Source organism: Gambusia affinis, linkage group LG01 (assembly GCF_019740435.1).
Source record: "Gambusia affinis linkage group LG01, SWU_Gaff_1.0, whole genome shotgun sequence".
NCBI lineage: Eukaryota > Metazoa > Chordata > Actinopteri > Cyprinodontiformes > Poeciliidae > Gambusia > Gambusia affinis.
This window is the reverse complement of record NC_057868.1, coordinates 15,800,882-15,826,067: the sequence shown is the minus strand read 5'-3', so window position 1 is coordinate 15,826,067 and position 25,186 is coordinate 15,800,882. Positions and strand designations below refer to the sequence as shown.

The following is a 25,186-nucleotide window of genomic DNA, read 5'->3' as shown; positions in this document are numbered from 1 at the left end:
ATCACAAGAATGTTAAGTAAGCTGGACATGCAACATTCAGTATGATAAAGTAAGTGTATTAGCTAAAATGAGCAAATATGCTAATGTAAGCATAAATACTTTCAGTAGCATGTGGGGTATCATTAGAATGTTTACTGTCATTTACTTACTCCATAAAGTATACTAAACATGGCTAATAAGTCTGAAAAATAGAAAATAGCTTATTTAAGCTAAAAGGCTAATGCTAATGAACTGCCTTGCTGCGCAAGGCAGTTCCCTAACCTCGGATAAACAGATAATGCAGAATGATATCACTGTCCAGAGGGGCATTTTGAGGCTTTTATTTTGAAATTTGCAGTAAGCTTCATATTAAATGCCCACACTAATCCAATGTGTGCTTTGGATAAACCAGTCACATAAAGCCAAAAAGAGCAATTACATGATGTAAAAATTCCCAAGGCTTTTATTTTGAAATTTTTGTTAAGCTTCATTTGAAAGGGTCAAAGTCATCCCATGTGTAACAGTCATTGGATTAAATCAGTCATATAACGCAAAAAAGCAATGACCTGATGTAAATATTTTCAAGGGCTTTTATTTTGAAATTTTCAGTAAGCTTCATTTCAAAGGGCTAGACTCATCCCATGTGTAACAGTGACAGGGTTAAATTAGTTATATACAGCCCATAGCAGCAAGTTTTTTCTAAAGGCCAGCTCAGTCCTCCTCTGTTTTAATTGAACTACTAGTTCGAACTACAGTGATGCGGATTTGTAGTCCTCAGCAGCTCTCCCTGCTCTGGGTTCCGTTGCCATGGTAAATAATCCTCTCTGCCAGCTGTGAGTGAGACATCCAGGGGAGACAATTCTCTGTTTGAGCCAGCCAGTTTGACTAAAAAGCATTGCAAAAAACTGTTTCCTGCTCGGGAACCGTAATACATATTCGAAAACCGCTTTGAAGCATATGAGAGGGCTATTTGTCGTCTCACATAGTCCCGCCATTCATTCATATCTCTACCTCACTCACAGTATTAACAGCGATGAGATAAAAAAGTGTGTGCCAAGGTCAGAAATTTTCAGAAATACATGGAAGTGAATCAGTGAGATCTGTCTGCTACCCTGGCGCATGACTTTGCTCTGAAGCACCTGGAGAGAAAACTGTAAGCGCTAGATAATTTTTGAAAACATTTGACCGGAGCAGGCACGCGATCAATGTCATGACCAAGTTTGATACCAATCATGCAATATTTGTGAGCGTGAGGGCGAAGTTAAAAATGATTTGGGGTCAAAATGTCGCTCTGACTCTCACTCTAGCGGAGCGGCCTTCACACTCTGATTTTTCCAAAAATCAAAAACTTTGGGTCGCTTAGAAAGAAGTTGTGGACAAACCATAATACATATTGACGTGCTGTCTTCACTTTAAAAGAGATCACGGACGATCTACAAAATGAAGTTTGAATGGCGTTACATAAGGTTATGATTTACACAGAAAATCCTCAAAATAGGGTATTTTCAGGATTTACTGGTTGCCTCGCCCCTTGACGAGAGATGCACCTGGTGAGCTCGTTAGTGATTTTGGGGTCGTTTTTTGCTTTTTACGTCGCCATGGTAACACCAAATCCCACCAAAAGTAATAGCTCCAATGCCGGGTTCGAGCCGCACGTTTTGATACCACTTTTATGGGTGGGCTCGCAGCGGTACGAGCCGCATTAACGGTAACGGAAGAATAAAATATAATATACTAGAAAATTCCTGAAGAAATTTAACTGGGGCCTGCCAAAGTGTGCCCGTCGGTTTGGACCCAGCATTCTGATGCTAAGAATTAGCATCGATGCTAAAGAAAGCTGCAATGTAATCAATAGCATGTGGAGAATCACAAGAATGTTAAGTAAGCTGGACATGCAACATTCAGTATGATAAAGTAAGTGTATTAGCTAAAATGAAGAAATATGCTAATGTAAGCATAAATACTTTCAGTAGCATGTGGGGTATCATTAGAATGTTTACTGTCATTTACTTACTCCATTAAGTATACTAAACATGGCTAATAAGTCTGAAAAATAGAAAATAGCTTATTTAAGCTAAAAGGCTAATGCTAATGAACTGCCTTGCTGCGCAAGGCAGTTCCCTAACCTTGGATAAACAGATAATGCAGAATGATATCATTGCACCGCCTGCGGCGGTGCACTGTCCAGAGGGGCATTTTGAGGCTTTTATTTTGAAATTTGCAGTAAGCTTCATATTAAATGCCCACACTAATCCAATGTGTAAGAGTGCTTTGGATAAACCAGTCACATAAAGCCAAAAAGAGCAATTACATGATGTAAAAATTGCCAAAGCTTTTATTTTGAAATTTTGTTAAGCTTCATTTGAAAGGGTCAAAGTCATCCCATGTGTAACAGTCATTGGATTAAATCAGTCATATAACGCTCAAAAAAGCAATGACCTGATGTAAAAATTTTCAAGGGCTTTTATTTTGAAATTTTCAGTAAGCTTCATTTCAAAGGGCTAGACTCATCCCATGTGTAACAGTGACAGGGTTAAATTAGTTATATACAGCCCATAGCAGCAAGTTGTTGTAAAGGCCAGCTCAGTCCTCCTCTGTTTTAACTGAACTAGTAGTTAGAACTACAGTGATGCGTATTTGTAGTCCTCAGCAGCTCTCCCTGCTCTGGGTTCCGTTGCCATGGTGAATAATCCTCTCTGCCAGCTGTGAGTGAGACATCCAGGGGGAGACAATTCTCTGTTTGAGCCAGCCAGTTTGACTAAAAAAAGCATTGCAAACAACTGTTTCTGCTCGGGAACCGTAATACATATTTGAAAACCGTTTGAAGCATATGAGAGAGGACTATTTGTCGTCTCATAGTCCCGCCATTCATATCTCTACCTCACTCACAGTATTAACAGCGATGAGATAAAAAAGTGTGTGCCAAGGTCTGAAATTTTCAGAAATACATGGAAGTGAATCAGTGAGATCTGTCTGCTACCCTGGCGCATGACTTTGCTCTGAAGCACCTGGAGAGAAAACTGTAAGCGCTAGATAATTTTTAAAACATTTGACCGGAGCAGCACGGCGTATCAATGTCATGACCAAGTTTGATACCAATCATGCAATATTTGTGAGCGTGAGGGCGAGTTAAAAAATGATTTGGGGTCAAAATTTCACTCTGACTCTCACTCTAGCGGAGCGGCCTTCACACTCTGATTTTTCCAAAAATCAAAAACTTTGGGTCGCTTAGAAAGAAGTTGTGGACAAACCATAATACATATTGACGTGCTGTCTTCACTTTAAAAGAGATCACGGACATATCTACAAAATGAAGTTTGAATGGCGTTTCTACATAAAGTTATGACGACACAGAAAATCCTCAAAAATAGGGTATTTTCAGGATTTACTGGTTGCCTCATCCCCTTGACGCATTTAGAGATGCACCTGGTGAGCTCGTTAGTGATTTTGGGGTCGTTTTTTGCTTTTTACGTCGCCATGGTAACTCCAAATCCCACCAAAAGTAATAGCACACCTCACGGGATTGAGCCGCACGTTTTGATACCACTTTTGTGGGTGGGCTCGCGGCGGTACGAGCCGCATTCACGGTGACGGAAGAATAAGTTAAGAACTAGAAAATTCCTGAAGAAATTTAACTGGGGCCTGCCAAAGTGTGCCCGTCGGTTTGGACCCAGCGTTCTGATGCTAACAATTTGCATCAATGCTAAAGAAAGCTGCAATGTAATCAATAGCATGTGGAGAATCACAAGAATGTTAAGTAAGCTGGACATGCAACATTCAGTATGATAAAGCAAGTGCATTAGCTAAAATGAGCAAATATGCTAATATAAGCATAAATACTTTCAGTAGCATGTGGGGTATCATTATAATGTTTACTGTCATTTACTTACTCCATTAAGTATACTAAACATGGCTAATAAGTCTGAAAAATAGAAAATAGCTTATTTAAGCTAAAAGGCTTAATCGTTAATGAACTGCCTTGCTGCGCAAGGCAGTTCCCTAACCTCGGATAAACAGATAATGCAGAATGATATCACTGCACCGCCTCCGTGCACTGTCCAGAGGGGCATTTGAGGCTTTTATTTTGAAATTTGCAGTAAGCTTCATATTAAATGCCCACACTAATCCAATGTGTAAGAGTGCTTTGGATAAACCAGTCACATAAAGCCAAAAAGAGCAATTACATGATGTAAAAATTCCCAAGGCTTTTATTTTGAAATTTTTGTTAAGCTTCATTTGAAAGGGTCAAAGTCATCCCATGTGTAACAGTCATTGGATTAAATCAGTCATATAACGCTCAAAAAAGCAATGACCTGATGTAAAAATTTTCAAGGGCTTTTATTTTGAAATTTTCAGTAAGCTTCATTTCAAAGGGCTAGACTCATCCCATGTGTAACAGTGACAGGGTTAAATTAGTTATATACAGCCCATAGCAGCAAGTTTTTCTAAAGGCCAGCTCAGTCCTCCTCTGTTTTAACTGAACTAGTAGTTCAACTACAGTGATGCGTATTTGAAGTCCTCAGCAGCTCTCCTGCTCTGGGTTCCGTTGCCATGGTAAATAATCCTCTGCCAGCTGTGAGTGAGACATCCAGGGGAGACAATTCTCTGTTTGAGCCAGCCAGTTTGACTAAAAAAGCATGGTAAAAAACTGTTTCCTGCTCGGGAACCGTAATACATATTCGAAAACCGTTTGAAGCATATGAGAGGGCTATTTGTCGTCTCACATAGTCCCGCCATTCATATCTCTACCTCACTCACAGTATTAACAGCGATGAGATAAAAAAAGTGTGTGCCAAGGTCTGAAATTTATCAGAAATACATGGAAGTGAATCAGTGAGATCTGTCTGCTACCCTGGCGCATGACTTTGCTCTGAAGCACCTGGAGAGAAAACTGTAAGCGCTTAGATAATTTTTGAAAACATTTGACCGAGCAGGCACGCGTATCAATGTCATGACCAAGTTTGATACCAATCATGCAATATTTGTGAGCGTGAGGGCGAGTTAAAAAATGATTTGGGGTCGAAATTTCACTCTGACTCTCACTCTAGCGGAGCGGCCTTCACACTCTGATTTTTCCAAAAATCAAAAACTTTGGGTCGCTTAGAAAGAAGTTGTGGACAAACCATAATACATATTGACGTGCTGTCTTCACTTTAAAAGAGATCACGGACGTATCTACAAAATGAAGTTTGAATGGCGTCTCTACATAAGGTTATGACGACACAGAAAATCCTCAAAAATAGGGTATTTTCAGGATTTACTGGTTGCCTCGCCCCTTGAATGACGAGACTTGCACCTGGTGAGCTCGTTAGTGATTTTGGGGTCGTTTTTGCTTTTTACGCCGCCATGGTAACTCCAAATCCCACCAAAAGTAATAGCTCCCTTCCCGGAACGAGCCGCACGCTTTTGATACCACTTTTGTGGGTGGGCTCACGAGCCGCGGTAACGGAAGAATAATAAATAATGACAAAGAAACATTCTATTGGGTGTAGAACAATAGGTGCCTGCCATGCAATGCATGGAGGCAGTGACTGACTTCCGCAAGTCAGTCACTGCTCTTATGCATTGCTATGGGGCAGGCCCCAATAATAATAAAGAAACATTCTATTGGGTGTAGAACAATAGGTGCCTGCCATGCAATGCATGGAGGCAGTGACTGACTTGCTTCGCAAGTCAGTCACTGCTCTCCTTATGCATTGCTATGGGGCAGGCCCCAATAAAGAGACATTCTATTGGGTGTAGAACAATAGGTGCCTGCCATGCAATGCATGGAGGCAGTGACTGACTTGCTCTGCAAGTCAGTCACTGCTCTCCTTATGCATTGCTATGGGCAGGCCCCAATAATAATAAAGAGGCATTCTATTGGGTGTAGAATAATAGGTGCCTGCCATGCAATGCATGGAGGCAGTGACTGACTTGCTTCGCAAGTCAGTCACTGCTCTCCTTATGCATTGCTATGGGCAGGCCCCAATAAATAAAGAGACATTCTATTGGGTGTAGAATAGGTGCCTGCCATGCAATGCATGGAGGCAGTGACTGACTTGCCTGCAAGTCAGTCACTGCTCTCCTTATGCATTGCTATGGGCAGCCCCAATAATAAAGAAACATTCTATTGGGTGTAGAATAGGGTGCCTGCCCTGCACTGCATGGAGGCAGTGACTGACTTGCTTCGCAAGTCAGTCACTGCTCTCCTTATGCATTGCTATGGGCAGGCCCCAATAAAAGCCCAACAGTATTAGAAGTTAGCTAGAATTTAAAACCATTTTGCATAGAACAAAAATAATAAGAAAAATAAACAGGTACTCCAGAGTTAATGTGATCATTTGGCATTGATGTTGCAATTTTTTACTATACACCATGTTCCAAATTATTATGCAAATTCGATTAAAGTGTCATAAAGATTTTTTTGTTGTTGTGCTATTAAATGTATAGATGGTATTGTGTGTCAGGGCTTTTTGAATCACTATAATTCATTTCAGAGAGCTGGTTGATTAGTTTGTCTGGTGAGCTCAATTAAAGGAAATCTACTTAAGAAGGATGTTCCACATTATTAAGCAGGCCACAGGTTTCAAGCAACATGGGAAAGAGAAAGAATCTCTGTTGATGAAAATCATCAGATAGTGTAGTGCTGTATGACAAGGTATGAAAACATTAGATATTTAATGAAAACGGAAGCGTTATCATACTGTGAAGAGATTTGTGGCTGATTCAGAACAAAGATGGGTTTGTACAGATAAAGGCATAATGAGGAAGGTTTCTGTTAGACAAATTGATCAGATTAAGAGAGCAGCTGTTAAAATGCCCCTACAAAGCAGCAAACAGTGATTTGAAGCTGCTCTAGAACCTCAAGGTGCTCTAGAGCCTCTGGAGGATCCTCCAGAGGCTTGTGGTGCATGAACCTACTATTGGGCCCCTAACCAGAGCTCACAAGCAGAAACAGTCTCAGTAGACCCAGCCGTACATGAAGATTCATTTTCAAACAGACTTGTTCACTGATGACTGCTGTCCAACCCTGGATGGTCCAGATGGATGCAGTAGTGGATTGGTGGTGGATGGACACCACATCCCAACACGGCTGTGACGTCAGCAAGAAGGTGGTGGAGTCATGCTTTGGGCTGAAGTCATGAGGAGAGAATCATTGGTCGACCCCTTCAGAGTCCATGAAGGTCTGAAAACGACCTCAACAAAGTTTATGGACTTTCTGACTGATCACTTTCTTTCATGGTTCTAAAAGACGAGCTCAACCTTCAGTAGCAAAATCATCTTCATCATGACAATGAACCATCTCATGCTGCAAGGAATCCCACTGTGTCATTGGCTGCTATCGGCATGAAAGGGGAGAAACTCATGGTGTGGTCACCATCCTCCTCTGACCTCTGACCTCAATCCTATTGAGAACCTTTGGAGTTTCCTCAAGCAGAAGATCTGAGGGTGGATGCAGTTCATATTAAAACAGCTCTGGGAAGGTTTTCTGACATCCTGCAGAGAAATTCAAACAGAAACTTTCCACAAACTCACAAGTTCAATGGATCAAGAATTGTGTTGTGATACCAAAGAAGGTTCTATGTTAACATGTAACTCGTCTGTTAAGATGTTTTTGATTGAAATAGCTTTTGATTGATTTGTGAACACTTAATGCTGCCACCACCTGAATAAAAGCAAAGACTATGTGACATGCTCAGGAGGTTTTAGATCTGAAGCATATTGGATCAGAAAATATAACCGGTTGTTTTTCTGTGTTTCAGATGTTCCATATTTACCTCCTCTGGCAGCAGTCGCTCTGTTCGGCGGATTCTGACGGCCTGTGTCTTCTCCTTCCTGGCTCTACTTGGCTCTGTATCTCCAGACCTCAGCTCCAACTTTGACCTACTCGATGCAACGGAGGCCGCGTACAGCGAACTGACTTCATGCAGGACCACAGCTCTGATGCAGCTCATCAGTGAGCTTCAGAAGATGAGGCTTTTATTAGCCAAAGACATAAGCAATGAGACACTGGGGTCCGGTTCCCCAGCACTGGATCACCTCTGTGATAAAATGGTGAACTACAGTAATAATCATAGACTTCAGTGCAGTGCGGAGATGTCTGGATTTTGCCTTCAGCTGAGGAGAAACATGCAGGAATTTCTACATCCATCCCTGGATGTCAGGGATGGATCGGTTTTCACTCAACTCATAGAGAGACTGTTGACCCTCTGGGGCTCAGTTGAAGTTGCTTTAGCTAAAGCCAAACAAAACCCTAACTGGGCAGATGTTCTTTCTGCCCGACTACTGGTGACCTTCACAGAACTAAACTACCAACTGATGCTCCACCACAACACCTTGACTCCTGCTGACTTCCAGCGCAGGTGGACCAACACTCTGTATTACCTGAGCTTATGCAGACTGATGACTGAGCGGCTGAATGACTGCTGGTCAGAGAACGTAGACCTCAAAGTAAACCTGAGTCTGGAAGCTCAGCCGGTGCATATTCTGGACCCAAGTCCATGGCAGATCTCTGGAGCAGGAAGCAAGCTTCTTTCGGGGTCACACACTGGAATTCAGGCTCTCATAAAAACCCAGGAGTGCGTCTTTGATCGGTCGTCGCTGGCTCTCCGGCTGGCATCTCGAGCTGTGTCTTCCAGCCTCAGCATAAGGATCTGCCTTCTGGCTGTGGCGTGCCTCATTTATCCTCTGATGATGTTTTCTTTCAAAGAGATGACAGAGTGGATCCAGGATTATGCTCAGAGCTTGAGGGAGAAATCTGAGGATCTGAAACGCCAGAGGAAGCTAGCTGAAGATCTGCTGCACCAAATGCTGCCAAAATCAGTCGCCAAGCAGCTCAGGAAGCGTAAGCAGGTTGAAGCCGAAAGCTATGAAAGGGTAAGGAAAACAGCATGTTATCAGAATAACAGAAATGTATGAAAACATTCCTTGAAAACGCCTTTGAAAGTCCTTTTCAAGAAGGCACACTTCTAAGTTTCAGACTTTCCTAGAAACTACAGTTGTGTTTTTGACCGTGGGAAGAAGCCAGAGCACATGGACAGAACTCTGCATGGAGAGGGAGAGCGTGGGAACTCCATGCAGAAAAAACCCAGGTTAGGATTCAAACCTAGGACCTTCTTCCTGCAAAGCAGCAGATGCTACCAACTGCTTCACTGAGTAGCCCCACCATTATCTCATCTCCCAGAAATACAAATAATATATTGTTTAAATAGCTGTTTAAAAAACTAAACCAGTAATCACTTTTTAAAAGTGATGGGAAAAGTTGGAGATACTATGTGATACTATAAGTACTTCTGTTGTCCTACAGTTCACATGGAGCTGCAGACTTTGTTAAGAACAGATCTGCGTCTGCTCTCCTCCTCTGTCACTCTTTGGCCAAAGCTGCTGTGAGGAGGTTACATCTGCAAGATGTGCAAACACCCTGACTGAACGTGTGTGTTTGTTGCCTTTGTTGCCATTGTTGGTGTAATTACCTGTAATTGCCCCGTTGCATATTCATGTGGAGATAAAACAAGTTGTACAGGTGAAATTGGATCTGGCTTATTGAAGAGGTTTGAAGCAGCTGGACCAAAAAAGCCTTACGGTGGCGAGGTGGGGGTCTGAGCAGCTCAAAATGATCAGGAGGGTTTTCTGTGTAGAACTCACTGAAAAGAGAAAATACTGCTCTGATATGGAAATGTAGCTGCAGACTCTCAAACGGCCCACGTTACTTTTAGCAGATACGGAGGAAACTTTGATGCTGATTCCACAGATTTAGTTCATTGTCCTGTCCACTCGTTCAATGCAGAGACTGTAATTTTCTACTGATAGAGGCGGTACGGAATATACTCTGATGAGTTGTAGCAAATGTTTTCACCAAAATTTCTCTAAATGAGATCTAACTTCATCTCAAACCCTGAACGTCAGTAAAAGGAAACGTATAAATCAGTATTATCTATTATATTTCTGTTACCTCATCCTGTGTGGCTGACACAATAGGAGAAGACGAGCTGATATGTTGTGACGGAGCAAACATTTTCTCTCTTGTTTTCCAGGTCACCATATTTTTCTCAGATATCGTGGGCTTCACATCTATCTCAGCATCTTGCACCCCTCTGCAGGTGGTGGAGATGCTCAACAACCTGTACATGTGCTTTGACACTCGCATTGATTCCTACGATGTCTACAAGGTAACAAACTCACGCCAACAGAGCACGTTTCTGTAAGTCTGAAGCTTTCCGTCAAGACATCCACACTGTCCTCCACTCTTCAAAAAAGAGCTCTTGATCAATAGCACTCCTGTCTGCCTGGAGGTGTTTTAAAGTTTTCTTTAAAACACCTACAGTTGGTGTTGTTTTATTCATTTTACTTTAGTGAAGTAAAATGAAAAAAAAGTGTCCAAAGTTGGACTTAGTCCCTGTGCATGTCAGACTCCACCAGCATTGTCCCTGGCTTCACATTCAGCCTTCTTGTTCTGGTCTTCATAGACAGGATCTCAGGGATGTGAGGATTTAATTTTTCTGTTAAGTTTTAAGTTTCTGTGTTCTGTTGAGCCTCCTGTTGTCCCACTTACCCTTGATTGCTCCCAGCTGTGTCTCGTGTTCCCTGATTACCCTTTGTGTATTTAAATCCACTTATGTCTCTTGTTTCTTTGTCGGGTCCTCGTCTAGTCTGTCTCTAGTTGTGTTTCCTGTCAGATACTAGCCAGGATGAGATGTCTAATGTCTTCTAGGAGCTGTTATGTACAGATGGCAGACTACAGAAACTGCATTGCAATCATTTCCTATTGTTTTTAAATAAGAAACTTTTTCCCATGTCATTTGAATGAATTTAATGGAATGCTCTAACAAGGTGGAGACAATCGGAGACGCCTACATGGTGGTGAGCGGTCTACCTGAGAGAAACGGTGACAAACACGCAGATGAGATTGCCAAGATGGCACTGGACCTGTTGGCGGCGGTCAGGCAGGTGTCCATCCCTCATATGCCCAACGAGAGGCTGCAGCTCCGAGCTGGCATTCACACAGGTCAGAGGAGCTCCACGTGAGACTACAAGGTCCAACACATCATTCTGGCTTTGTTAGAGCATCGGTCAATTACATTTCAACTATGTGGCGGTTCAGAGTGCTTTACATCATGAAAACATAAAAACATCATAAACGGGGCGTGCTCCTGTGGCGTAGAGGTTAGCGCGCCCCACGCTTGGAGGCCCCCAGTCCTCGACGCGGCCGTCGCGGGTTCGATTCCCGGACCCGACGACATTTGCCGCATGTCTTCCCCCTTCTAACCAGGGGTGTTTTAAGCCTTGCATTTTAAGGAACTCAGTGTTACAGCTGTTTTGCAGTTTTCTGGTAGTTTGTTCCAGATTTGGGATCAATAGAAGCTGCATGTGGGTGTTTGGTTCTGGCTCTGGGGAATAAAGCCAGTAGTTTTATTTGTAGAGTTTTAGATTGAGATAATTCCAGTTGGTTTTCTAGAGCTCGGTTTTGTTTTTCATGAACTACGTGTTCCTATTATTTCCAGTGCCTTGAAAAAAACATGACACTGAGACTTATTTGGGACAACAACGTGCTGTAATGTGTTCTATGTTCAGACCAGCTGCTCCATCTCTCTGAGGTTCAACCTCTACAGTATTCAGATGTGTTTGCAATAAAGATAGCATAACTGGATTAATTCACAGTGAAGCAAAAAGACAGCTCACTGAAAATAGAAAAAATAGAGCTGATCTGGAAATATGTTCATTTCATTGTCTGGCATTTTATTTTCTTCATTTAAAATTAATTATTCAAAGTCTCAAAAGTTTTTTGTGTGTTTTTAAGCTATTTAGATATTTTCTGCTCTCAGCCTTCCTTTCTAATCTTAACCTAACCTTGATACCTTTTCTTATTTTGTAGAGCACTGACTGACAGGTTGTAAAATGTTTCCATGTCCAGTTTATTTAAATCCAAATTACAACAATAATACAATAATCATCAGGTTTTAAGGTTACATGTGTTGTTTGTTATCTGTGTGGAGTGTTTATGTGGTTATGCTTGTTCATATGGATTTGTAATAGAAGTATGTTTACTACAATTATAACTGTTACAGCAGTTATAATTATCCAATTCAGTTATAATTCCTATTTGTTTTTATCTCTATTTTTTGTAACTTGATTCTGTCTAAATAAAGTTGAATTGACTCTAGAAACCCAGAGAAACCAACATTCAGCTGAACCCACAGCGCCATCTAGAGGAAGTGCTGAGGGTTCAGCTGATCAGTTGAAATTTTTAGTGTGTTCACGTCTGTGTACGTGTAGACTTGTATTTGCTACAGTGTAAGTACCATTTCTCCAACAAATACTACTCCATAAGGACCGATTGCTCCTTATGGGCCCAAATCCCAAGCCCTATAAGAAGAGGTGCTGTTTTGAGGTTAGAAGTTAGATTTAGGACTAAGGTGTGATTTGAGATTTGAGTCTAGGTGTGAACTGGTTATGGTTAAGGTTGGAGTAGGAGTAGGCTATAGAAATGAATGACAAATGAATAAACGTCAAAGTACTGAGGACTTTGTGTGCTTTTTGAGATCATAAAATCACAGAAACATGTAAAAAAAAAAAAAAGAGGTGTCATGTTCAGCACTAAATGGGATGTGAAGCTTAATATCCAGAATCTCAGGAAGATGAAGTAACATGTCAATATTATTCCTACTATTGCCTTTTTGGGATGCTCGAAACATCACTTCCTTGTTTGTGAGTGATTGCATCAAATTTGTTTGAAATCTATTTAAATTCTTCTGTTTTATTTCTGTGTTCTGGTTGTATTGGTGCCTGATTGTTGAGCTTACAATTTAAGCTCGAAAGCAAAACGAAAAGCCATTTGTATTTTTCGGCTCCGTAGGTCCATGTGTGGCTGGGATTGTGGGCTACAAGATGCCGAGATACTGTTTGTTTGGAGATACGGTCAACACTGCCTCAAGGATGGAGTCCACCAGCCTGCGTGAGTCCTCAGTAATAATTACACAAACCTTTACAGCTCTTAAAGAAAATTTGATTTTTAAATATCCTGTCCATAACTTGCTTCTCCTGCTCTTCTATAATGATGATTATGTTAAGGCCCTTGCTGTGCACTGTCAGGCTGCAGCTACCACAAATGAACCTTTCAAAAGAATTTTCAACACAAGAGAATATTTTACACCAGCATACATTTCAAGTAGTTGATTTTATTTAGGTTGGTATTAGCAAGAACCTAAAAAGTTTAACTTAAACCAAATATGGCAACAAAAAAGAAGCGAATCTACCCCAGTGAAAGGAAAAAGATACATTCGGACAATTTGAGAAGCAGAGAACTAAATGAAACCTTTACACTATGTTGTTTCACTAACTGAAGGACCCAAAGTCTGAATCTTTTCCCCCACCTACAGAATAATCCACAAAGCTTTACTAACAGAAACTTCACATATAAGATAAAAACTGAAATTGTTATGTAACTCTAAAGAAGAAAAACAATCTAGGTTTAACATTGGTTCTCACTGAATCCATTGCAAATACAAATGACACTATTACACTCTGTTGTAAAACAGAACAGAAGAAGACTATTAATTAATCCTTTTAATCCCAATCTTTTCCCTGCAAAATAAGTCCATGCATTTCAATCCTTGGACCTCCCTAACACATGATATTTATGAATTATTACATTTTATGTTGGTTATGTTCAGGGGCCCCGGATAGGGGGGGAAAGTTGTGACAATTCTAAGGGCTCCTGACCAACAGGGGGCCCTCCACAATTTATTTGTTATTTTTATTGTTCAAAGAAACAAAAACAAAAAAAGAATTGGAGGCCTGTCAATTATAACATTAATCATATTAATTGATTAAATATCAAGGCAAAGAAAACTCAGTAGCCGCTGGTAGGGGCCATTCAGGGGCCTCCAGACACTCAGGGGGCCTAGAAATGGTTTAACTGTAACAGCATGTAGCATCATTTATAGAGAATGACAATGTTATTAAATTTCATTTAATGCATTCAGCTGAGAAAAATAAATTGTACATTTACGATTTAATTAGGAAGTTTACATTGTAAAAGTTTAAAAAATCATCCTGATAGTTTGATGGTTGTGTTACCATGGCTACAATATGGTGTAATCTTTGTGTTTGACTTGGGTGGTAGAAACGTTAAGGAGAAGCAGAGCAAACAGACAGCAGGTGGTACCAGGTGGTTAATTAACACTTCACTTATTCATTCATTCGTTGTCATTGAGATTCCCCCACATTTGTAGAAAAATAGTAAGAAGACTGTAATAAAGGAACAAGACGCTCGGCTACCTGACTCATGAAAATTGAGTTTGGCTTGCTGTTAATCTACGTTAACATACATGGTGTATCCAACACGTAGGGATAACAGTATAGTTAGATTTGTTTCCTTTTTTTTTCCTTTTGGTTTTTTGTTAGTCGAACTCCGGTTAGTAGTTAATATTGCAAAAGATAAACTGCTTGCTGGTAGATAAGTCACTTTCAATATGGCGGACGCTATAACGTATCGCTTGAACGGGCCGACCCGTTCAAGCGATAACTTCCAGTTCAAAAGCACTGTCGTCCAATCAGTGATCTCTCAGGTCTCCAACTGGGACATACCGTTTCCGTTTTCGTTAATGTTGTTGTATTTTTGCAATTTGTAATTGTGCTTCGTTAATTTTTTTGTGCTTTGCACCTCAGGGCCACCGTAACAAACGGAGGACAAAACCAAACAAAATAAATGAATGGTTGTCAGCCCGCCCTCACAAACACTAAGGAGAGACAAATAATCCAAACTGTGTGGACTAACAACAAAGAAAATCAAACTCCAAAAGGACAGCAGGAAGCAGTGATAAAACTGTAAAAACAAAAATACAAAAATTACTAAAGCTCATTATGAAATCACTTTAATCAAGTCAATCTAAAACACATTAAAAACACTGCATCACATAAACCAGCATTCTAAAGTCAAACTTGGTCTAGTAGATCTGGTGCAGCCCTGCCAAATAAAAGCAATATAAGAAAACAAAAACATATAATTCAATCTGATTAAAAGAGACAAATGTATAAGCCAACCCGCAGCGTCAAACAACCACACGCCCAGGTAACGCTGCCACGGGAACGTTAATAATAATGCGGCCCTGTATGAAAACATCAGGACAAACTTATTAAGAGAATCAATTTAAAACAGTTTTCCTCCAAACCTGCCAAAGCCAGCAAACAGCGTTGGTCCAACACACACAGGAAATTGACACTTGGCCACCACCCTCCCAGCTTCCCTTTTATGGAGGTTCAGGTTGTGGAGGGAGCGACACCTAATGGTGCCACCTGGCTACAAAGGATGAAAGACATTGGTGCAATGCTGAGAAGGGAGGATGAATTGGAGAAACAGTTGACAGAAGCTCGGGAAGAAATTGAGCGTCTAAAACAGGATGTTGTTTCTCTCACCGAAGAGCGAGACTCGGCTCTCTTTCAAAACAAAATCTTGCAAAAACGGACAATCCCAAGGTTAAACAGAGAGATAAAGAACCAGAGAAACCACAGGAATCAGTTGAGGTCTGAGATTCAAAAGTACCATTAGAAAGTCATGGAGCTTTGCACCACTTTCAAAAACTTCGAGAGGAATTCAAAACAGGAGGTTGAGAAGATTTTGGTAAAAAAAAGACGCAGTGGAGTCTCGCAGCACAGCAGACCAAAAGACAATTGAGAAGCGTGAAGATGAAGTGAAGAGACTCAAGTTTGAGCTATCCCGAAAAAATTACGATATTGGTATTTTCAAGAAGGAGGTGTCACACCACAAAGAAAGGTGCAGACGTCTGAAGGCAAAATAGAAGATCTAGAAAAACAGCTGGAAAAGGGAGAAGAGGAGAGGAAAAATATTCTAAAGAAACGTCCAAAACCTCCAACAGAGGAACTCATTTTTAAAAGTAGGCAAGAGTTTAGAGCACATATGTCAGAGTCAAGGCCCGCGGGCCACATCCGGCCCGCGAGAAGATTTTTTACGGTCCCTGGGATGATCTTGATTTATTATTAGAACCGGCCCGCAGACCGCAGCAAGCCGGAACCCCGTCTGAAAAAAAATATCTTCCTTATTTGAACTGTAAGTAGTTCTTTAAATGTTCTGTGAGATGATGTACTTACCCATGTATCCATAACAACCGGAACTTTCAATATCCACCAAGTTATTGCCGAAATATACCGTCTATTAAACGAGTGCCCCCCGGATTAATTACACTCTCTGCAGCTGCAGTTGCGAAGTTACCGTATTAACCCGATACTTGCTGGAAAGTGCAACGCCTCCCCTTTCAGAAACCGTTGGAATTTTTCCACTTAGCGCTACGTGTGGCGGAATTAGGTACTGCAAATTTAGATGTGTCGCCGGCGACACGTCCGGTCTAGAAGGGTTATTAGCACAGCAGTCGTCAGCATAACTGTAAAATTAACTTTCAGATACCCATCAAAAATGACAAAAAGGAAGGTGGACACTGAGAACCGGGGGTTTCAAACAAGGTTTAGAGTTTATATTTAGAGTTTTTACTCAGTTCAAGTTTAAAAGTTAAAGTTTAATATTTGTTTTCACTGCATATTACTTCTCCTTGATGAAAGTGTTGTTTTTGATTAATAGATTTTTGCACTTTATTTTATTGTATTTCAATCCAATTATATTTTAAAAATATTTCAGTTGTGTCTGTTGAAAATTAAAGATTACTGACAGAGCCATAGGAAAATATTGCTTTATTTATCTGATCATATTGGAATATATTTGTTAGGTTTTCAGTAGGTTCAATTAGGTTCACTAGACTATATGCATCATTTAAAAAAATTTCAATGAACATTTGATCAGTCCGGCCCTCGGCTTGTAGCTAAATTTTTTATTTGGCCCTCCGTCCATTTGACTTTGACACCCCTGGTTTAGAGCAACGCTACAATTATGTGAACCTGTAATAATTGAAGAAAAAATGAGACGCAGGGGATTAGTGAACCATCTAAAGAAAAAAGAATCTGAGATAAATTGACTCTTGAAGAAACAGGCTGAGAGCAACTCTCTCAGCCTTATAACGACAGGTAGCAGTGATGAATGGCAATGAGAGGAAATGTTGTGACCGCCCAGAATCAGATTGGAGAAAGCTTGAGGAGGAAATTCAGAGCTTAAATGGTCAAGTGGAGGCACTAATTGAAAGCAGGGATTTGGATCAAGAGCGCATTAAAAAACTCACAGAACAAATTGATAAGTGGAAAACAAAATATTACACAGAGAAGATGAAAGACGAGGATTTGAAGAAGAAATACACAGATTGGCAGAAAGAATGCGAGGATTTGAAGAAATCCAAAAAGAGTAAAGGGGCAACCCTTACAAAAAATCCCACGAAAATCACATGTGGTTCACACAAATTTTACATGTGAATCATGTGAATCACGTGAAAGCACATGAATACGTGTGATTTTGGAACATGTGATTTTACCACAAAACGTTCCAAAATCACACATATTCATGTGCTTTCACATGTGATTCACATGATTCACATGTAAAATTTGTGTGAACCACATGTAGTCACATGTGAAAGTCACATGTGATCCAGTGACGTGCGGTCAGGGGAGGCAGGTGAGGCAGTGCCTCACCTGCCATCATGGAAAGAAAGAAAATATATAATCATAAAGTAATTTAAATTGTTATATTCATCCGGTGGTTTGTACTAAAAAATATTTATTTTTCATGTAGCTTCACCAATTTCGATTTTTATTTGTTCAAAATCGCTGAATTTTCTTATTTTCCCATTCAAATGCTTGGAAGCGATGCCGGTGAGGCAGCAGCGAGCTCTGCCTCACCTTGGATTGCGCAACCCCTGGCTCTGCGCTGGCTGCTAAGCGGAGAGAGCATGTTGCTGTACGGCGTCAATAAAATGGTTTAAACAAATTTAATATGTGAACTTATTTCCAATAATTTAGCTTATGTATATAATGTACAGTGCTTTTTGTCACCAACTGTGTTTGTGTAACGTGTTTCGTGTAATGAGCGATTATAAACGGCAGAGAACAGGTTCGAGGTGAGGCAGGCAGTTCTCTTGCCTCATGGCAGGGGGCGCTCAAGATCCCAGACGTTCGTCTTGTTCACTCCTCAACTGCCGAGTAAGTGACAGCGAGCTAGGCTAAACGATTCGGGAAGCAAGTCAAGTGCAGCGATAGATTATAATAGAGATAGTGATTTTTTTCCTCTCGCTTATCCCGACTTTCGACATGGATGACTACATTACAACACCAAAAAAGTTTTCTCAAGTGGACTTTCAATCGAAGCAGGAGATAATATGTGTGTTTTGTGAGCTACAGTTTGTATACTCTCGCTTGAGGACATTTTTCTATACAAGAAAGAGACAGTGGAACCAGTATTTTTTTTAAATCGATGTTAAGGAATTATTGACTTAAAACAAGTTCCAATATCTTGCTGAAATCTTACTTGTAAGTTAGTTTTGTACTAAAATATTTGAAGTAGAAACTAGACCAAAAATACTGTATTTTTGCAGTGCACTTAGACTGGCAGGTTTCTGATCACCAGCAAATTTTTTTTTGTGAAACTCTAAAAGAGACTGAGGATAATCAAAGCTTTTGCCATAACTTTTACACCATTTTAATTGTTAAAATAGACTTTTTTATGTGAGATTGGGTTGGATTTCTGGGGGGCTAAGAGCAGAGTGACCACAGACTTTGAAAGAGGATCCCACTTCTCACGTACACACCTGTCTGCTTGGGATGCCACTTCACTTCAAACCCGTTCTCTGTCTGTGGATCTGGAGTCTGGAGCCTTGCAGGAAGTGCATTCCCTTGTCTGCCACTCAGTGTAAGGATGCAGAAGTGAAACATAACCTGTAAACTGCTGTCAATCTATGCATCTATTTGCAAATCTGATTCTGATGACGTCAGTGCCTCACCAGCCATGAACCTCACCGCACGTCACTGATGTGATCCACATGTGATTTTCGTGGGATTTTTTGTAAGGGAAACGTAAAAAATGACATTGCTGTGGAAGCACCTAAAAGTGAAAGCAAAGTTGAGATGCAAACTGATAAACAGGTCAAATTTCTACCACCTATTGACCAAAAGTCAGTTTGTTTTCAAACTTTGCCTCTCGGTGAAGGCAAGTTAGTGCCACATTTTAGAGAAGATAAGCTCACAACACCAGAAAAGGTAAATCAGCTGAAGCCAATGCCCCGTAGTAAGAGAAAGCCTGAAATGTCAACAACATCAGCAGGCAGGAAGCGTTGTCTCCGGGAAACTGAGCTGAGAAAAGATGGCGGGCAGCTAGGCAGAGCGCCACGATGAGATTTACTCATTAATAACAAGCTTGTACTAACCTGTACAAAACTAAATTCATGGGTTTTCTCCGGGTGCTCCGGTTTGTCCTACCTTCGGGAAAAAAAGTGATTAGGCTAATTGGTCTTTTTTAATTTTACCTTTGTCTCTCGTTCACTAACTGTTGGAGGCCTTCTTTAAATGGACACTCTTTAAAATAAATCTTTAAAATAAATGCATAGGTTTTCTCCGGGTGCTCCGGTTTGTCCTACCTTCGGGGAAAAAAGTGATTAGGTGTTAGAAAAAATAATCTAGGTTCATTTACTTATGAGTTTAAGGTAATGTTTTCATATTATTATTCTGTGTGATATTTACTTAGCTTCTTACTTAGTTTATTTCTTTTGTAGTACATCATAAACTGTTTTAGGATGTTTGCCTGGAGGCTAGAAACATTTACACATTCTTGCATCTTCAGCTGCTGTGGTCATTAGCTGATTGTTTTATTAGCTTCCTGTGAAACTGATTGGTAATGGTCAGCCTCGTGTCCTTGTAAGGGCATGTCAACAGAAGGTTCCAGATCATCCTGTAGTAAAGGTCTTTGATCCATTGTGTGAAAAAGCCAACCTCTTTCTTTGTAATAAAAGGCAGTTGGGGACTGAGAGCCAACGGAGTTGACCACAGACAGTGTTTGACGACGGTTCTCCGTGTCTGGCTCAGCTTCCCTTTTCTGCAGAAAAGTAATTTGTGTCTCTGGTTGATTCCTTGCAGGTTGGGAACTAAAATAGACCCAACATTAGGTTAATTGGTGTCTGTTGCACCCACAGTCACTGGACGGCCTTTTGTTTTGTAGTGCTAAGAATAAAGCCAAAACTTACATGAGAATGCCAGACAGTCTTATTCAATAAATTAAGATATGATGTGTCTTTAATATAGCAAATAATAAAGACGCAAACCTTTATTGGGTCTGGTTGGGGCAGTGAACTCTTTATTTAGTTATAATTGAATCCTATAAAATGTGGCTTAAAGCTGAGATTCTGATGTTTGGATATGTAAAATATATATTCTCTCTGCTAATAAATCTATACTTTGGTTGCTGTCAGTTTTACAAACAAGAGAGAACAAACCCAATTTCTCTTTATAATGGCCCTTAATTTAATACAAATAAATATATATGTATATATATTTATTTATTTATTTATATAAATTATATATATATATTATATATATATGTGTGTATATATATATATATATATATATATATATATGTATGTATGTATGTGTGTGGGTGTGTGTGTGTGTGTGTGTGTGTGTGTGTATATATATATACATATATACACATATATGTACATGTATATATATGACGCGTATATATATGGTTGATAGCAGCTCACTGCGGCTGCGTAGTGTCCGTCTCTATGTAACCATGACAACAGCGTCAGTTAGTGGAGTCCTATTTAGGTCCCGCAACGACAATTTAGCTGACCCTAATATTTCCCGTGTTTTGTTTTGGTCATTATTATTACACTTATTGTTGAGATGTGTGTGATCGGTGTGTCTATCAGACATTTATAGCAATACGGAATAAATCGCGTCCTGTATTGGACAACAACCAGCTGTCATTTTAGGCTAGCTTAAGCTAACCTGAATATTTACAACTCTCTTGTTGATACACTGACATTACTTACCTACTGTCTTTCAACCACTTTGAAAAGCTTTTCTTCGTCTCTCCTACATCTTTATCCTTCCCACTCTTCTGTTTTCTGTTTTGTGCCCCGGAGTTTTTTCTGCGCCTCATCTTTAGCTCCCTGTTGTCGAGGCATTACGACAAATTTAAAAGAAAAAAACGCGCCTCAGCGCGTCCTCGGTAGGGCCGCTACCCAAACTACCTGAATGGGAGGGGAGAGCGGCTGGTAGGAGAGGAGGGGCGCCTAATCAGTGCTGATCCTCTGTTATTGATCATTTCATGCACAAACATCTGTTAAGTACATAAAATGCTGACTAGAAAAAAAAGATCCTATCGTTTTTGCGCCCCCTCTAGTGCAGCGCCCCTATGCGTTGCATACACTGCATAGCAACCTTTTGCGCCTCTGGGTGAAATAGAGGAGGATTTCAACTGTGGGATGTAGAAGACGTCATTTTGAGGTTCCTTCAGGCCTAGAAAATCTAAAACATCTTATAGTTTTAAGCTGTGTGGGAACAGCAAGGCATATAGAATAAACATTGACACATAGCACATTGCTGTCTATGTATTATGCTAGCAGCAACAATTGTTGCCATGCTAACGTTCACTCTTCTTATGATCAAATTATGGATGAAAGTATAAAAACATTTTTATGTGTCAGTAGAAGATACTTTAAAGAACATATGTTCAAAATGTTTATTTAAATATTTTTTGCGGACTTCCTCTTGTACAGGTTTGTGTAACTCAAGCATTACAGGCAGGAAGTAAAGAGGTCTGGTCATGTGACCTTTCACACAAGATACATGAAATTGATATTGCTTGGATTAGACACTCTATTATTTTATTTTAATACTTCAATTAGGTATTAGAAGTCAAAACAATTCTTCTAGAGCTTCCAGAAGTTAGAAAAATGTCTGGCAACAATTGTTGCTGGTGGGATTAAATGGGTTAATCCACTAAAATAAAAATTGTTAATTGTAGACTGAGCAGGAGGCTAACTTCATCACCATCTGATATAGGTGTTACAGCAAAAACGTACATAACAACTGGAAATACCATGTAATTTTATTTTTATTCACTGATTACTTGTAGCCGTTGAATTCTTAACCAATAGTTTCTAATACTTCCTTTTCAAAATTGCACAAATGCCTAAAACAGCAATAAATAATAAACACTGTAAATACTTCAATAAAATAATATTTTTAAAAATGTACTCTGCCAGATATTTCTCATCAAAATTTTTTCTATAATTCCATCACTGCTAGAGATATTGACTGATTTTGTATTGATGTGGAAGATCAGATAAGTTGTGTTTCTACAAAAAACGACAAAAATATTTTGGGTAACTCAGGCACATACCTATAATTAACAAAGTACTGCATGTTTACAGTGTTCTTTCAGGTATATTGTAAAGACATAATATTAGTTCCCTTATCAATCACACTGCGAAAAGCTTTGAAGAGAAGGACCTGGGAATCTGCTTAGAGTTAAAATTGTTGCTCCAAATCTATTTCATATGTTTTCCTGTTCCAGCCCAGAAAATCCACACCAGTTCAGAAACCTATTTGGCTTTGATGAAGGACAACGCCTATGAGCTGCAGCTACGTGGAGAGATCGAGGTCAAGGTAATGGATACAAATCAATTTCTCAACTTTTAAAATGTTCTTTGCAAAATTCAATTCAATTCAACGGCTTCATATTTTCTTCAGTATGCTTAGAAAATAATACATAGTGAAAACATAAATCTCTAGTTCTACTTAAATGAAAATTCTGTAAATTTTCAAATGATGGACTGCAGGTATGGTAAAGATGAGTGGGGTCTTTTAAATCAATTCAAATCAAATATCCCCACTCAGCCTCTCTGTGAAGAAACCCAACAGATATTATATTAAATGTATTACTTTAAATACAGTGATAATGGAGAGAAATTGTAAATCGACTGAACTTATAAAGTGCCATTCAAGTCACTTATGACACTAAGACAACAAATGTTCACTGGAGTTACGTTTTTACACTGATTGGTTGGCAACTTTACGTTAAGTGGCTTGCTCAGGAGCACATCAATATGTGACAGGAGGAAAATAGAGTCAAACCAACAACCTTCTTGTAAGAGAGCTCCTCCACTCACTGAGCCACGGTTATCCATAAAACACAAAGTTCTAAAACAGTTTATGTATCAGAAAATGATTTTAAAAATATTCTGGTTCTCAATTAATCTTAAAATTAGGTAAAGAGAATATTGGATGGGGCTGCACAGTGGCACAGTTGGTAGCACTGTTGCTTTGCAAGAAGGTCCTGGGTTCAATTCCCAGCCTGGGATCTTTCTGCACGGAGTTTGCATGTTTCCCTGTGCATGCGTGGATTCTCTCCGGGTTCTCCGGCTTCTTCCCACAGTCCTAAAACATGACTGTCGGGTTAGTTGGTCTAAATTTTCCCTAGCTGTGTGTGTGTGTGTGTGTGTGTGTATGTGCATGGTTGTGTGTCCTGTCTGTCTCTGTGTTGCCCTGCGACAGACTGGCGCCTGTCCAGGGTGACCCCGCCTCTCGCCCGGGGTCACCCTGGCGAGAGGCGACCCTATTAGGGATAAGAGTGTTAGCAAGATGGATGAATATTGGATGAACAACAACAGAAGACTTCCATTTAAATGTTCAAAATTTAACCTGAAACAAAGAAACATTTTGTGAAGAACAAAGTCCTCCTCCATGACTCAGTACCATACTGGCCAAAAATCTCTATGTTGTTGTCATCTGTTAAAAGGACACTGTTGCTCAAGTTCTGTTACGTGATTAAACGCAATTCTGCAAACCCAAGTCATACTGTTGTGTTGTTTTTTTGAAGGAAGAGGTATTTCACTAGCAGCATCTAGATTCTAGGTGCTACTTCTCTCATTCAGCAAGAAATGACGTGGCTCCTTCAATACTTTCATTTTGTGATAACTCTTACAACAAAGTGAAACCTTGTTTTTCATGGCTTCTCAAAAATCACAATCGGTGTAATTATTTTTATGTAAACATTTAATTTCAGTGCTGTTTGTAGCAAATTGTTTAGTCAGTATTCATCACTTGCACCCATCACTCTCCTGTCAGGGTAAAGGCAAAATGAATACATATTGGCTTGTTGGCCATAAAAGCTACAGCGTGCAGAACGACAGTCTGGTTTGTAACTGGAATCCCAACATGGCCAGAAAGAAGAAGACAGTGGCTGGGAGTCAGGCCTCTGTAGGGAACGTGAGTATTATTGTCTTCAGATTGTTCGGTCAGCACTCTGACATATTGCCTCACAATATGTGCATCTCTTATTTATTTACAAGTATTCTTGTTGTCATTGTTTAGAGAGAACTATTTGTTATCAACATGTAGGTAGCCTGAAAAGAAAAAAAACAAAACAACAAATCTGATCGTACTGGTGGTGTTCTCCCTACAACCATTTCTTTCACAGTGAAACTTCACAAAATCAATCAATCAATCAATCAAATTTTATTTGTATATCACATTTCAGCAGCAAGGCATTTCAAAGTGCTTTACATCAAATCAAACACAGAAACATAATGCAACATAGAATCAACAATCAAAACAGAACATTAAGTCAGATTCCGTCAATAAATTTGCAATTGATTACGTTTCAAATACAACTCTAAACAAGTGGGTTTTTAGTTGAGATTTAAAGGAAGTCAGTGTTTCAGCTGTGTTACAGTTTTCTGGAAGTTTGTTCCAGATTTGTGGTGCATAAATGCTGAATGCTACTTCTCCTCGTTTGGTTCTGGTTCTGGGGATGCAGAGCAGAACCAGAACCAGAAGACCTGAGAGGTCTGGAAGGTTGATCTTTAATGTATTGTGGTGCTAAGCCGTTCAGTGATTTATAAACTAACAACAGTATTTTAAAGTCTATTCTTTGAAATACTGGGAGCCAGTGGAGGGACTACTTCAATGTGTCCAATAAACACTAATTTATTGGACATTTCAGCGGCTGAAATGTCCAACTTACGGACATTAAAATATGTTAAAGTTCTATATAATTTAGCTGTAACTCATAATTGAAGAGTATATATATTTAGTTTGCGTTTACCAATAACTTGCTAGCAATACTGGACTGGATAGTAGCCTGCCTGGGTCAGTCTGACAGAAGTGAGGCTGCCATGGGCGCCACCAGGCCCTCGGATCCCCACCAGCAGAGGACCAGTGCAGTGCCTTGCCCAAGGGCACAACAACAGAGGCAGGTGGAGTAGGGAGCAAAGCGTCACCACCGTCACCCACATATAGCTTTAAGAAACTGAATTTGTGAGGTATATGCCCC

General features: G+C 40.0%; 1 protein-coding gene across 1 annotated transcript; it reads left to right on the top strand.

Moving 5' to 3' along the window:
- Positions 1 to 8,182: 8,182 nt before the first annotated feature.
- LOC122840416 (atrial natriuretic peptide receptor 1-like) lies at positions 8,183 to 25,174 on the top strand. The gene is made up of 7 exons (XM_044132801.1): positions 8,183 to 8,838; positions 9,996 to 10,130; positions 10,792 to 10,966; positions 12,815 to 12,913; positions 22,427 to 22,518; positions 23,980 to 24,120; positions 25,043 to 25,174. Exons 1-7 carry the CDS (start codon positions 8,281 to 8,283, stop codon positions 25,172 to 25,174), a joined length of 1,332 nt encoding a protein of 443 aa, XP_043988736.1. The 5' UTR covers positions 8,183 to 8,280.
- Positions 25,175 to 25,186: the final 12 nt, after the last annotated feature.

Excerpts from the sequence above, each read along its gene's own strand:
- LOC122840416 (XM_044132801.1), top strand. The coding sequence starts at position 8,281 with ATGCTCCACCACAACACCTTGACTCCTGCTGACTTCCAGCGCAGGTGG. Across the intron at positions 10,967-12,814 it reads CCGAGCTGGCATTCACACAG|GTCCATGTGTGGCTGGGATT; the intron begins GTCAGAGGAGCT and ends TCGGCTCCGTAG. Across the intron at positions 12,914-22,426 it reads GATGGAGTCCACCAGCCTGC|CCCAGAAAATCCACACCAGT; the intron begins GTGAGTCCTCAG and ends TTCCTGTTCCAG.